Raw genomic sequence first — 14,048 nt, 5'->3', positions numbered from 1 at the left:
ATGAATTGGAATGGGATATAGGCACATGAAACATCTCCAGCTTTTCTTAGATATGGTGGCAATAGCAATTATGAAGACTGTGGAACTAATTGTTATTAATTGTCATAGTGGCACTGAAGGAAAAAAGTGACAGCCTCAATTCAGCTAACAAATAGGAGCTCAGAAGACCTCTCATAAAGCATTTAGAGAGACTATATTTCTTGTACAAGAGGGCAGATCCAGCTGAAAATCAGATCTGAAGTCTGAGTGTGAGAGAAGGAGAATTGTAGAGACTTAGTTCTCAGCCCTGGCAAATATCATCTTATGCTAAAGATAACAGACTTTATGCCTTGATAGGAAAGGAATTTAGGCCTGAGACCTGAGATGGGGATACTTGGGGCAGATGTGCTGAGCAACTTGAACTCCCTGATTCTCCTGAACCCTTGGGCCTGCAGAAATGGTTCACTCCCCATTGTTTAGGAGGGCAGATTCTTGTTGCCTAGAAAATATGAAGAGGCCTCATCTAAGGCGAACATTTCATAAGATGATAGTTGTCTCCTTCAAGGTCTACCTCTGCTCCCTTTACAGATTCTAGGACAATACCGAGGGTCAAAATTCAGTCTGAGCTCCTGGAAAAATACTTTCCCTGTTCCTTGGTGTGGAATATACTAAAAAGCATATGTACTTCATAGGGCCTGGTTTTCCAAAGCCTTGCAGTTTCAAATGTTGACCTTGAGGAGGACTGGAAATTTCCCTCAGGCTATAAGTCTCACAAGATAAGGATTGTGGCACAGCAGGTTGCTGGCTCAAAGGACAGACTAGTTACTGATTGTTATGTTAAAATACTGAGAAATTGCTATAAGAAGGAATGTTTGCTAAGATCAAGCTTTTGTTGATAGTATCACTTAACTGCCCTACTGGAATGTCATCTGGCTTGTTTCACTGAAAGTTACCAGCCTATATTGTTAAACTGTAACTCCACCTTTGTTCTCTTCCTGTAACTTCCTGGTCTGGAAAATAAATGCAGGAAGATAACCCCAATTCGGCATTAATTTCCCAAGGAAGGGATGGCTCTCGCTTGAGCATCCCAAAGGGAGATTAACCACTTTGGGGCCTCTCACTGCTCAGTAGAGATGGGCTTTGAGTAATCCTTTGCATCTCCATCACCCAGGGGAAGTGGGGTGACAAATCCGTGGGGGGCAAAGCAATGCAAAGCAACACCTTGGACTTAGAGAGTGATGGCCTTCAGTAAATGAGATGAAGTTGGTGTACAAATACCCAGCTCCCTTTTTTCTCAGGTGAAAAAATTCTTAGGTGGGTGTTGAATGCTCTTTCCTAGAGTTTTCTTTTAGAATTATGCAGCAAGAAGTTAAAAGAAATATCCAATTCCTAGGTGATGAAGAAATAGTCACCAGTGACAACTCTGCAAAATGGTAAACACAAACAGTTCAAAGAGGAAGTTTCCTATCCCAAGTCAACCTAAACATCTATCAGGCCCTTAGAGTGAAAAGTCATCTTGGGACAGAACTACTCTACGTAAAATATTTTCCTCCTTTCACCATTTTTTCCTCTCCTTTGTTTTAACTCCACAGATATAAGAAACTACTAATCTAGGGAGGGGTGGTGGGGAAAAATAAGGAGAAATACAAGTCAGAGAAATGGACAAGAAACCTAATATTACTTCCTTTTATGCTCTAGGCTTTCTGTCTAAAATAAGCCCAAGCTGTGATGAAAGAGAACAACTTTCGAACTTTTATAAATGTTATACAATAGATATTCTAATTACTAAATTGATATTATGTTTATGATTTAAAAGGATTTAGGATTGTCTTTTAACTACAAGTGATCCAGACAGTCATTATGCCTATCAATGTTTCATCTAGCAGCTGAGAAAATATTTCTATATGGTATCTAAAGGTACAGTGAAACAAAGAGAGCTTTGTTTAATGACAGCATGTTCAACATGCCAGTCTACCTACTTTATTGTTGCCATTGTCTTCCTGAGAAACACTCTGGCTTTACTCCGTGTACCTCCCCATTGTTATGGAAACAGACTGGACCAAGAGGTAGTTGGCACTCAGACGGTTGGAGAGTCAGGTATTTTATTATGCTGGCAAGCCCAGACAAGCTAATGCTTAGAAATCTGGACCCCGAGCTCAGGTCTTACACAGCTTTTATAGGCAGCACATTTAAGAGACTAGCATAGCAGCAAGTTTCATTTCTCGGAATTCATGTGATCTAGGCAGATAAGCAAGCTTGGTTACAGAAGCCAAAAATGCAAGTAGTGATTAGAGGCCAGACTAGTGTAACAAGCACATATTGTTTCAAAGACAAATATTACTTTATGGACAAAACAGGCTTATGAGAAAATTATTTTGGTATTTTCCCAACACCGTTACAGTAATAAAAAACACAGTTGATAGCAATTGATGTAGAGAAAAGGTAACACATGTAACAGGAAGAAATCTAAGCTGTCCCATGTGTTTCTTTCCTAGTCAGCCATACTTTGTAGTTGATAACTCCCAGGATATTTTAAAGCCTTACACACATTGCTTCACTTGTTTGTTTTATTTAAAGCATAACGATATATAGACAATAATAACAATTTTAGAAAAAGGGCTCTAAGAGATAAAAAGTTAAAAACCATGGGATCGTTTGGCTTTCTCCCTTGGGCCTTAAAATGAATACAATAATGTTTGTTTCATAGGGAAGAAAGAAAGAGAAGAAATAGAGATGGCTACTCACAATGTGGAATAACTCACTTACTATCACAGTGTTCCATCAGAATCTTCTAGAGCATTGTGTATTGTGTACTAACCAAGAAATCTGTGACCCAAACCAAATGTTTCACTCTTGCTGTGGACTTCTGTGTTATAGAAAACAAAACTCAAAGTTATATTCAAATCCAGCAATATCACTTCCTCTTTCTTTGCATGAACCTTTATTTACCATGGATGAAAACAATTTGTGTTGGCATTATTTGTTCTCCCCTATGTTAGTCTGTTTCTGTTGCTTATAACAAAATACCCAGAACTGGGTAATTTATAAAGAAAATGAAATTTATTGCTTACAGTTTTGGAGGCTGGGAACTCCAAAGTGCAGGGAACACATCTGGTGACGGTCTTGGTGGTGGCAACAGTCACACAGGGTATGACACTGTGAAATGGTAGAGCAGAGAGAGAGCAAGAGGACAACTTGCTCATTCACTTTCCTTTTAAAGCCCTCCAAACCATGCCCATGACCACCATTTTTAATCCATTCACTACGGCATGGTCCTACAATCTAATCACCTCTTCAAGTCACCACCTTTCAACTACCATAATAGGATTTTCCACCCTCAACAGTTACAATGGGGATTGAGCTTCTAATATATGAAACTTGGAGACATGATTCAAACTTCAGTGAGTTTTGGGGGGACATAATTCCATCCACCACATCCCCCAAACCCTCTTGATTGACTCCTGGAAATAATTTTTTTTGCTTTTGTTGCAGATTGATTTCTTAGAAAATATCTGATGTCTCTTTCCACATCAGAATCCCTCTTGGTCAAATTTAATAACTCTGAGAAAACAGTAAATTAAATTGTCATAAAATATGGGTAGGGCTCTAGATGTCTGTCTCATCTTTGGACCATTGTTTCCTAACTGTACAGAGACAAGTCGTATGTCTAGGCCAGTGGTTCTCAACCAGGGGTGATTTTGCTATCTCCCCTCCCATGACATTTGTTAATTTCTAGCAACATTTTTGGTTGTCACAACTGGGGAGGGATGCTACTGGCATCTAGTAGGTAGAGGCCAGGGATGCTGCTAAACATCTGTACTGGTTTCCTATTGCTGTGTAACAAATTACCACAAATTTAGCAGCTTAAAAAAACACGCATTTATTACCTCACTGTTCTGTAGGTCAGAAGTCTGATGGGATGAAGGAGGTGGGGCTTGACCTGATTCTTTGCTTAGAGTCTTACAAGGCAATCAAGGTGTCAGCCAGGCTGAGCTCTTATCTGGAGACTCCGGGGAAGAACCCACTTTCAGGCTTATTCAGGTTGTTAGTAGAATTCAGTTCCTTGAAGGTGTCAGACTGAAGTTCTCATTTCCTTGGTGGCTGTCAGCCAGAGGCTATTTCCACCTCCTAAATGACTCCAACACTAGTTTGCTGGCGGCCCCCTCCATCTTCTAAGTCAACAGGAGCACACTGTGTTTCCCTCATGCTTTGAATCTCTGACTTCCTCTTTTGCTGCTAGCCAGAGAAAAATCTCTTCTTTTAAAGGGCTCACATGGGTTGGATCAAGAGCTCTCTTAATAATCTCCATATCTAAAGGTTAACTATTTGGGACTTTAGTTAAATCTACAAAAATCCTTTACAGCAGTATGTAGATTAGTTTTTGGTTGCATAACCATTAGATTTAATCTTGGGAGACCATCTTTAGAATCCTGCTTACCATAAGAGCCTACAATGCACAAGACAGATGCTCACAACAATGAATTATCTAGCCCAATGTATTAATCAGTTTTCTGCTGATTATAACAGAATACCTAAAACTGGGTAGGTAATGTATAAAGAAACAAAATTTATTTCTTACAGTTTGGAGGCGGGGAAGTCCAAGTTTCCAAGGTCATATCTGGTGAAGGCCTTCTTCTTGGTGGGAACTCCCTACAGAGTCCTGTGGTGAAACAGGGTATCACTTGGTAAGAAATGGGAAAGACATTTTTTACATGCTTTCTTACTCTCTTTATAAAGCCCTCAGTCTACTCCCTGATAACCCATTAAACCATTAACCTATAAGCCCATTAATCTATAAGTGGATTAACCTGTTCATGAGAGCATAATCCTCATGATCCAATCACCTCTTAAAGGCCCACCTTTCAAATACCATATTAGGGATTAAGTTCCACATGAGCTTTGGAGGCGACAAACATTCAGGCCATGGGACCCAAAATGTCAACAGTGCTGAGGCTGGGAAACCCTGGTCTACGCATATCTTTCTGGGCATGGTGGAAGTATTTTCAATTTATCTTTCTCGTGAATAGCAGATTCACAGCCTACAGCACTTGAAAGAAGCATATGCTAGTGGGTTTCTGATCACGATCCAGAACTTATCATCCAGAAGCTATTTGTCACAAAAACCTTATCATTTGACATCTGCTGGTCCATTTATCTCTACCCATCTACCTCTCTAACTTCACATCTATCAGTCTACTTAGTTTACATTCTTCTGTTCTTTGACACGAGTGATATTTCATTAAAAAGTACTAGGAAAAGATGCCATTATTAACTTTCTTTGCATTTGGCTGGATAATCAGAATGTGATCATGTGTGTAACTAGAATGCAAGGTTCTGGTTGCAGAGACTTTTTCTTGATCACTGATATACCAAGCATGTAGCACAATTTGTAGCTTGTGCTAGGCACACAATAAATATTTGGAAACTCAATAAATGAGTTTCCCAGTCAAGGATAATACAGCAAGAAGAATCTTCACTTTTTGCACAAATATCCAGATTTAATTAGGTCTGATGCATGATCAGAAAATACTTTTATTATGAGGTGTAAAGGGATGAAATGAAGCATATGTTTGTGCAATTAGAGCTTAGCAGTACCCTGATGGATATATAAAAGTGCATAGGTTCTCCGCATTTCTTAAAATGAGAGAAGCCACCTGATCCAAACTCCCACCCTGGTAAGAAATGTCTATGATACCCCTGATGGGTCTAATGTGTGTTTGAGCCCTTCCAGATGGTGTAACAGGAACTGGACAATTTAGAACAGTTATTTTCAAAGTTTTTTGCCTCAATGCTCCCTAAAAGAATTTTGGAAAATCATGGATACCTTTGCACATTTTAAGTTGACATCTAAAACTTTTAAATCATAAGGTTAAGAGTTTTAAAGGATGTAATTTCTGATATATTCCATATCATACATTTACCTTAAATATGTTTTGTCAAAATCTTGGATCAATTGATTTAGCTCATTTAATTTGCATAATATTTCTTCCACACTATCAATCAGGGAAATCCAGTACAAATTGTCAGTCCAAAAAAACAAATCAGGCTTACTTTCTCCAGGAAAAGGTCTGGATTCATCTTTCAATTTAAATAAACTAGAATACTTTCATCCCTATGACAACCATATCACTTTAAAATTCTAATTCTAAGATAAATCAATATATAGATAGATAAGACATAGAGCCTTAAAATTAGTTTGTCCCCTTGAAGCATTAAGCCACTGCTCCATCGGTATTTCTTACAGATGATCTTTTTGCTTTGCTGTCACATTCCTCAGAAGCTATATATCCTCAAGATATTTCTTTGTTTAGTTCCCCGAAGGGTTTTTATATTCTGAGTAATGTACAATAGTAAGATCGAGGACTGGTGAAACTTATGTTTTTCTTTTGTGAAATAAAGGAAATGCAAGGAGAGATAGCAAAGGATGTTTTAACCACAGACAGATACATTTTGGGAGAAAAGTACACATAGAGGTACTTACTTATTGGAAAATAATTCCCTTAAAAGTATACATACCCATCTCCCCCTATATATATTCTCAGGAATATGACTCTCCCAGTTTGAAAACTGCTGGTATAGATGGTAACCTGCTCCATGATTAGTAAAGTCTTTCACTACTGAAATAATAAAATTAAATATGCTCCCTACCCTATGTCTATTCCACTGTATTTCAATTCTCTCTTGAGTACCTAAAATAGCGTAAATTCTGTTGACGATGCTCCAAACATTGGAAGATACTATGGTGCACCTCCCATTTTCATCTCTAAGGTTAATATTCCTAGCTCCTTGAATGGCTCATTATCTATCATTGTTTTTAGTCCCTTCAACCTTCTAGTTATCTTCCCAGAAAAAATACTAAGATTTATCAAATTTTTTCTGAGTTTTGATGTTCAAAACAATATAATGCTTTTGTTGCCAGGAATAGATATCAGTCTTAGTGATTTTCTTTATAATGTAAAGAGCTACTATTTATTCAATGCTTGCTATATGCTCAGTGCTTAAAATAGCACTGCAAAGAAGATACTGTTACCATTATTCCCATTTTACAGATAAGACTGAATTGGAAAAGAACTAGATAACAAGAACAAACTCAAGGCTCCATTCAGAGCCTTATTTATTAATTAATTGCTGGACAGGGCAGTGGTTGATTTAACAGTAACATGACAACATTCAGGCATACCTCCGTAGGCATGCAAGGGCCCAGAGTAGAGGATATATAAGATTAGGCAAAATGTCAGGATCAGCTGCACATTCTCTGGAGAAGTCCCTGTTAATCTAAGCGTGGCATGTATTGTGCTGGACTGTGGTCTAGAATGACCTGCCGGAGTAACTGGTACGGTGCAGTGGTTTTCAAACTAGACTCTACTCAGCCCAAAGGAGCCTGTGGAGGTCCTGAAGACTGCTGCTGGAGGGAGGTGAGGACACAAACAATGAAGGGCTTCCTGTCTCTCCTCCTCTGCTTCAGCCAAGCATCTCTTCTTTTCTCTAGTTTCACTTACATATCCCAATAAGAATTAGATAGAGATAGAGATGAAATAAAAATAGAAACAGAGATGGGTGTGAGACTGTGTGTGTGAGAGAGAGAGAGAGAGGAAGGAAGGAAGGAAGGAAGGAAGGAAGGAAGGAGGGAGGGAGGGAGGGAGGGAGGAAGGAAGGAAAGAAAGAAAGAAAGAAAAAGAAAGAAATGCTAGTCACGAAAAAAATGCTAACTTTGGAATCAGCTTGCCTGGGTTTGAGCCCAGTAACATACTAAGTGATACACTTACTCTTGAGTGACTCAGGCATGGTCTTTAACCACCCTAAGTGATAGTTTCCTCACCTTACCTATAACAGGTATTCAAAGATTTTTTGTGAATACATGAAGGAATGGAGGAATAATTTTGTATTTTGCAGAAAAATAACCTTGCAGGGTTGTAGTGAGGATGAATACTAATATAGAGACAGTTTAGTAGAGCCTGGCACATAATAGGTGTTTTGCAAATAATGATAATAATTAATATCATTATTATTATTTTTAATTGATTCAGAGTTTCTATGACTGATGTGCAAGTGCCATGTGGCATTTCTCTCTAAGCGAGACAGATATCCTTCATTAAACTTGAGAGCAAGTGTTATATGCTGCTGAATATTTGGAATATGCCTGAATCCATAGGGCTTTCTCACCACAAGGGAAGATTCTGGCTCAGAAGCTTCTTGGTTCTCCACTCTTGGGGTGTGGCTGGGAAGTTTGGTGGCAAAAATAGTGGCAAGCTGTTGTTTGGAAGAAGCCTTGCCATTGTGCCAGATGTGCCCAAACCATATGACAACTCAGTAGGATCAATTCCTGAAGCCCAAGAGGTATGCATATTTTCTGTTCTTGTGATTTCTTAGGCTTGAATTGCACTACCCAGTGACATCCAAGTCTGTGTATTTAACACATTTGTTCTCTGGGTAGGAACAAATTATGAACCTACAGCCTATTCTTCTTGGTGGGGGATGGGTGGGAGGGAAAAAAAAAAAAGAAGTGTACTGGGCTTTTGGCGTGAAACTTAATGTCTTTAATTTACCTAAATCATTTCCAGTTAAATACCGTTGTCTTGTGAATCACATTCATCTGCTGTAGATTGCAAGTTCTCCAGGGTAAGACCTTGTCTTTTCATAGGTTGTGTAAAATGGTACAGACATTTTTAGCATGCCTAGTACAACAGATGGTTATCATTTATAACAAAAGAATAGGAACAGAGGCAGCCTCATGACATGTCCTAGAAGCTTGGTACAAAAGAATCCCATTACATACATATTGTAATCCCATTACAACATATTCTAAGGGTATGTTCCCCACTGGGAAAACCCAGTAACTCATTTCTCCAAATCTAGAAAACAGATAGACCATTGAGAGTTAATTCTAATTATGTAAAGATCCTTTGCTTTACAAGACAGCACTATTTTTTTCTTTCTAAAGAGTCTCTTTAAATAGCCATATCTCTTTTTGGAGTATTCAAATTTGGATTTGCTTTACAAAATGTTGATTAGACTCAACTTTTTAGGAGCAAAGAGAGTGTGCAAAAATGGGGAATTGCCTTTCAGGTGTCAGTGGTGAAGTCTTATGTAACAGTCACAGTAGGGGGAAAAAAGGCTCACTGTTTCATCCCTTGAGCCCACCAAAGTCAGAATGCCCAAATGTGGCAGATGGCTATTACAGGCATCAGATGCCCTCAATCCAGCCAGGAAGGCTATACTAGCTTTGGGGTCATTGACCATCATTAACAGTGACACTGACAGCTGAGGGCATCAATTCTTATTCTGAAGCAATTATGCATTATTCAGCATGTATGAACTATTAGCCTAAATAGAGATACTTTCGTTTTGAGACAGTGATGAAGATAAACCTGATGACTTTTATTCAAATGTGGTCATGTGTCACTTAACAAAGGGGATAAATTCTGAGAAATGCATCCGTAGGTGATTTCATTGTTGTGTGAATATCATTGCATGTATTTACATAAACCCAGACAATAAAGCCTACTGAACACCTAGCCTATATGGTATAGTCCATTGGTCCTACATGAGTTTGCACTAAGATGTTAAGATGTCTAAGATATCACTAGGCACTAGGAATTTTTCAACTCCATTTTATGGGACCAATGTCATATATGCAGTCCATAACTGTAAATGAAAACAGAATTTTGGAAAGATATAATGTATTTTTTCTTCTATGTATGTTATGGAGAGAGAGAGGAAAAGGAGAATTTGGAGGAGGACTAGATAGGGGCACAGGGTCAGAAGAAGAAACTCCCAGATTAGACACAAACAATCTTTTTCTCCCCATGTCAGACCTTACTTCTTTACAAGTACAGCAAATACAAGTAGATAAGTGGGATCAGTCATTCCTGCTAGTTCTTATTTCCGATGCATAGCAAGAAAAAGCAGCAATGTATATTGCATCATTCAATTTAGCCAGTAAGTAATGTATTATAGGCACTGTGCTAGATTCAAGGACAGGAAGAAAACACAGGGAAGTGGAAGGAAATGCACATTTAGTAAAACACCTGAGAACCTTCAAAGACCATACAACGTCTTTAGGTACAGTTCCAAGCTGGCTCCTCCAATGGAAAAATGAGCATATTCTATTTCAAAGCTGGGTCTGTAACCAAATTCTTATTTTTCAAGGGGTCCTAAACCAATTGTTGACTTGTCTCTGCTCAGATTTAGTGAGGCTGTTGAAAATCCTTCTGGAAGTTCCGTCTATTGTGCTGTAAGACTATTCCTAATAGTACAGCAAATGCACCAAGCACATTAGCAAGAATTAAGGCCAATGAAGGGGTACTTTGTAAGAGGCACAATACTCAGAATTTTCATAGGACAGTTCATTTCCGCATTCCTCTGGATAATTTTGTCTTCCTGCCTTGTAAGACTTTGTATCCTTTGTGTGCTCATGAGCGTCTAGATTAGTATAATAGAAGGGGTGTTTAGTACATTGAGTGGGTCTTGGGCCTGGAGATGAGTGTGTGAGGAAGGAGAGAGGATCATGAGTAGGGTGGAATGAAAGATAAGTTGCAGACTCCTGCGGAGGAAAACGGTTAATTTCGATTGTTTGATTCATGTTTAAGTTTGTATTTCAGGTTCTGCCACACTTGCATCGAGAAATGTCCCTATCATCTCTCTAACGCAGTTTATGCTCAGAACCAGGTGCAGCACGGACAGGATTTGGTGGTGGTGGTGGTAGGGGAAATCCTCATCAGCCACCAGGAGAAAGTCTGATCTGTGCACCGAGGGGAGCTGGTTCTCTAGGGTGTAAAAATGTGTTCCTGGGACCATTTGAGAAAGGGTTGAGGAATCAGACAGTTGGAGAAGTTAAGCTTCAACCCTTCCTAGGCGAGGGAGTGCAAAAGGGAAGGTGGGATGCTCACAAGGTGGGGGTGGGGTTGCTCCCCATAGCCCCTAGGCAGTAGAAGTGCAGGGGACAGGAAACGTGTATGGCAGAGGTTCCTTATGCCAAGACAAGGTGTTGGGGTATGAGGGTGGGTGGGGGCCTGAGGGGTGGCTTGGAGCCCTTGCGGTGGCTGCCTGACGTCACCGGCCTCTCTGGCAATAGGCTGCGAGCTGAGCTCCCTGAAGCAGCGGCGAAGGCGGCGGCGGCGGCGGCAGCAGCACGGCTCGGTCTCTGGCCCCTTCACTCCGCGCCTTCTGCAACCGCGCGGCGGGGGCTCCCTCCCTGCAGCCAGCTGGCGGCCCCAGGTAAGAGACGCGGTGCGGCTGAAGGCTTCGGATGGTCTGGCGGCCCGACGGCTGGGCGTGAGTGCGGAGAACAGCTCCCGCGGCCTGCGCAAGCACTCCTGGCTGTAGCTTCGGCCCCCGACCCTGCCCCGGCCCCGGCCCCAGACCGGGTTTGCGCGCCGCCTCGCTGCTCCGCAGTGCAACAGTTTGCAGCTGCCTCTTGGGAGCGGCAAGGAGGCTCTGCTGCACGCTGCAGGTCTACCTGGCTCTGGTCCCAGGGAAGAGCCTCGGGGCCCTTGGGCTGGGTCTGGGAAGGCCTGAGAAAAGGTCCCTTTCCCGAACTTTGCAGGTGGGAACCCTCCCCCTTTCAGTTCCAGCTCCCCCAGAAAGGAGCAGGATACTGTCAAGTGGGGCACAGGGAGAAGGAGAGGAGAGGGAGTTTGTGGGGATGTGCTTCAGCTGAGAAAGGTGCTTCAACTGCATTTTTTTTTTTTTTTTTTTTTTTTTTTTTTTTTTTTTTTTTTTTTTTTTTTTTTTTTTTTTTTTGGTGGGAGGTGGGGAGTTCCAGGGACTAAGGCTGGAGAAAAGATGGGGCGAGGTCCTGTGCGTCAACAGTGGCAGCGAACAGAGGCAGAATGGGATGTGCTGCGAGGAGTAACCCCTGGGAATGGGACCTAAGGAATCTAACGCCGTCCGGGAAGGGAGAGTCTGGAGAGGGAGGGAAGGAGAGGGAGGACTGCATACCCGGAGCCAGCTCGGCGGCCCGGGGTGGGTGCTGGGGAGGGTAGGATCCAGGCGAAGACATCCACGGAGAGGGCGCAGGAGAGTCGGCGTTCTGGGAAGTAGGGACTGCGATCCGAGGCGGCTGCGTGTCTGTTGCAATTTGAAAGTTGTGAAGGGCGCCGGGAGGCTGCCTTTATCTGCTGAGTAATCTGCATCTCTTCGGTGCCAGCGCAGACCCCTTCCCGGCAAGTGGCGCGAGTCGTCAGCTGGCTCTTTGGTTCGCGGCCAGGGGCGGGCGGCGGGCCGGGGTCCGCCGGCTGCGGAGAAGACAGACAGCGCCCAGTTGAGGCTGTGTGTCCAGAGGGCCGCTTTGCGGTGATGGCTGATCCGTCCTGTCCTCCGCACTATCCGGGGCAGCAGCCGGGATCCTAACTAAGCCTGTTCTCTTTGCAGCCTGGTGCCTCCGCGAAGGAAAAGGGCGCGCGGAGACGCATTCGAGGTGGGACCGGAGAGGATCTCCCGGGCGCCGCTCGCTCCTTGGCCGGCTTGCTTGCCAGCAGTTGCTCCCTCAGTCCTTGGCTCTCGCGCGCACCCTCTCCCGAGCCAGGGAGTAGTTTTGGGTGGCGTGGGCTCCGTCCTCATTTTGGCTGGTGGGAACAGCGTACCCAAGAGAGGAAGCCTGGTGGGCCCGGCCCCTCCCAGCCCAGCGCCGATGAGTGCCAGGGCGCCGAAGGAGCTGAGGCTGGCACTGCCGCCGTGTCTCCTCAACCGGACCTTTGCTTCCCTCAACGCCAGCGGCAGCGGCAGCGCGGGGGCCCGCGGGCCAGGCGCGGGCGGTGGCGGCGGCACCTGCATCACGCAGGTGGGACAGCAGCTCTTCCAGTCCTTCTCCTCCACGCTGGTGCTGATTGTCCTGGTCACCCTCATCTTCTGCCTCATCGTGCTGTCCCTGTCCACCTTCCATATCCACAAGCGTAGGATGAAGAAGCGGAAGATGCAGAGGGCTCAGGAGGAATACGAGCGGGATCACTGCAGCGGCAGCCGCGGTGGCGGGGGGCTGCCTCGGCCAGGCGCGCAGGCCCCAAACCACGCGAAAGAAACCCGGCTGGAGAGGCAGCCCCGGGACTCTGCCTTCTGCGCCCCCTCCATCACCTCTTCCTCCTCCTCCTCTTCATCCCCCGGCCTTCCGTGCCAGGGTCCCTGTGCTCTTGGTCCTCCGCCGCCAGCCCCCAGTCCAAAAGGAGCACACGCAGCCTCCTTCTGCTTGGACACAGCTGGCGAGGGCCTTTTGCAGACGGTGGTACTGTCCTGATTGTCTAGCCCCTCTCCTCTCCCCTTCCTCGTTTCCAGAATCTGCCGTCCTTGCTTTCCCCCCCTCCTTCCTTCCTTTCCATTTTTCTCGGACCCTTCTTTCCTTTTCCTTTTTCCTTATCTGCCCTCCCCTTTCTCTGTTTCTCCTCCGCCGAGGCACTGTGCGGTATTTGTAAATATTGGGCGAGGAAAGTCTCGAAAGAAGAAATAATGCTGATAATAATACTTTATTAATATTTATAGTAATTATTATAATACTAATAACACGATCCAAGCGCATGACAAGTCACATAATTTCTCATTGTCAATGAAGGATGCATCTTCCCTCTCCACCCCGCGTCCCCCTCAGTAAGGAGGAGAAACCGCACAAGCTACCAAATATATAAAAGGCATTGACCCTTGGGGCAAAGTAAGGGGACGGGGCCCGGTAATGTTGTACATAGCTGTCAAGTTAAGGTTTAGTTACCTTCCTTCCCCTCCGTTTCCCAAGCTTTCACTTTTCTTTTAGCTTTCCTCTCTTCCCCATTCTCACCCTCAACTGGGCTCAGGCAATAGTATATGATAAAGAAAACGTCTACATTAAGCACCAGGACTACAGAGAAAGTCCCAGAAACGTTTATGACAGATCCCCCTCTCCAGTCACAGCCCTCTTTTCACCTGTTGGCTAACCATTACCATTTCCAGGTCAGAGCATTTTAATTTACTTTAAAAAATGTCCCTCGCTGGCCGAGCAAAAGTACATTAAAGATCTTTAAATGAGTAGAAAGAAAGAAAGAAAGAGAGAGAGAGAGAGAGAGAGAGAGAGAGAGAGAGAGAGAGAGAGAGAGAGAGAGAAAGAG

At 43.4% G+C, this 14,048-nt stretch overlaps 1 protein-coding gene across 1 annotated transcript; it reads left to right on the top strand.

The window, feature by feature from the left end:
* Nucleotides 1–11,093: 11,093 nt before the first annotated feature.
* Nucleotides 11,094–13,987, top strand: LOC103601072 (chromosome unknown open reading frame, human C11orf87). The gene is made up of 2 exons (XM_008585453.1): nucleotides 11,094–11,196; nucleotides 12,352–13,987. Exon 2 carries the CDS (start codon nucleotides 12,611–12,613, stop codon nucleotides 13,208–13,210), a length of 600 nt encoding a protein of 199 aa, XP_008583675.1. The 5' UTR covers nucleotides 11,094–11,196; nucleotides 12,352–12,610; the 3' UTR covers nucleotides 13,211–13,987.
* Nucleotides 13,988–14,048: the final 61 nt, after the last annotated feature.

Source organism: Galeopterus variegatus, unplaced genomic scaffold, assembly GCF_000696425.1.
Source record: "Galeopterus variegatus unplaced genomic scaffold, G_variegatus-3.0.2 Scaffold3577, whole genome shotgun sequence".
NCBI lineage: Eukaryota > Metazoa > Chordata > Mammalia > Dermoptera > Cynocephalidae > Galeopterus > Galeopterus variegatus.
Note: the sequence above shows the minus strand (reverse complement) of the source record. Positions and strands in the feature narration are given on the sequence as shown.

Bases quoted from the DNA above. Each gene is read 5' to 3' on its own strand.
- LOC103601072 (XM_008585453.1), top strand. From the start codon at position 12,611: ATGAGTGCCAGGGCGCCGAAGGAGCTGAGGCTGGCACTGCCGCCGTGT.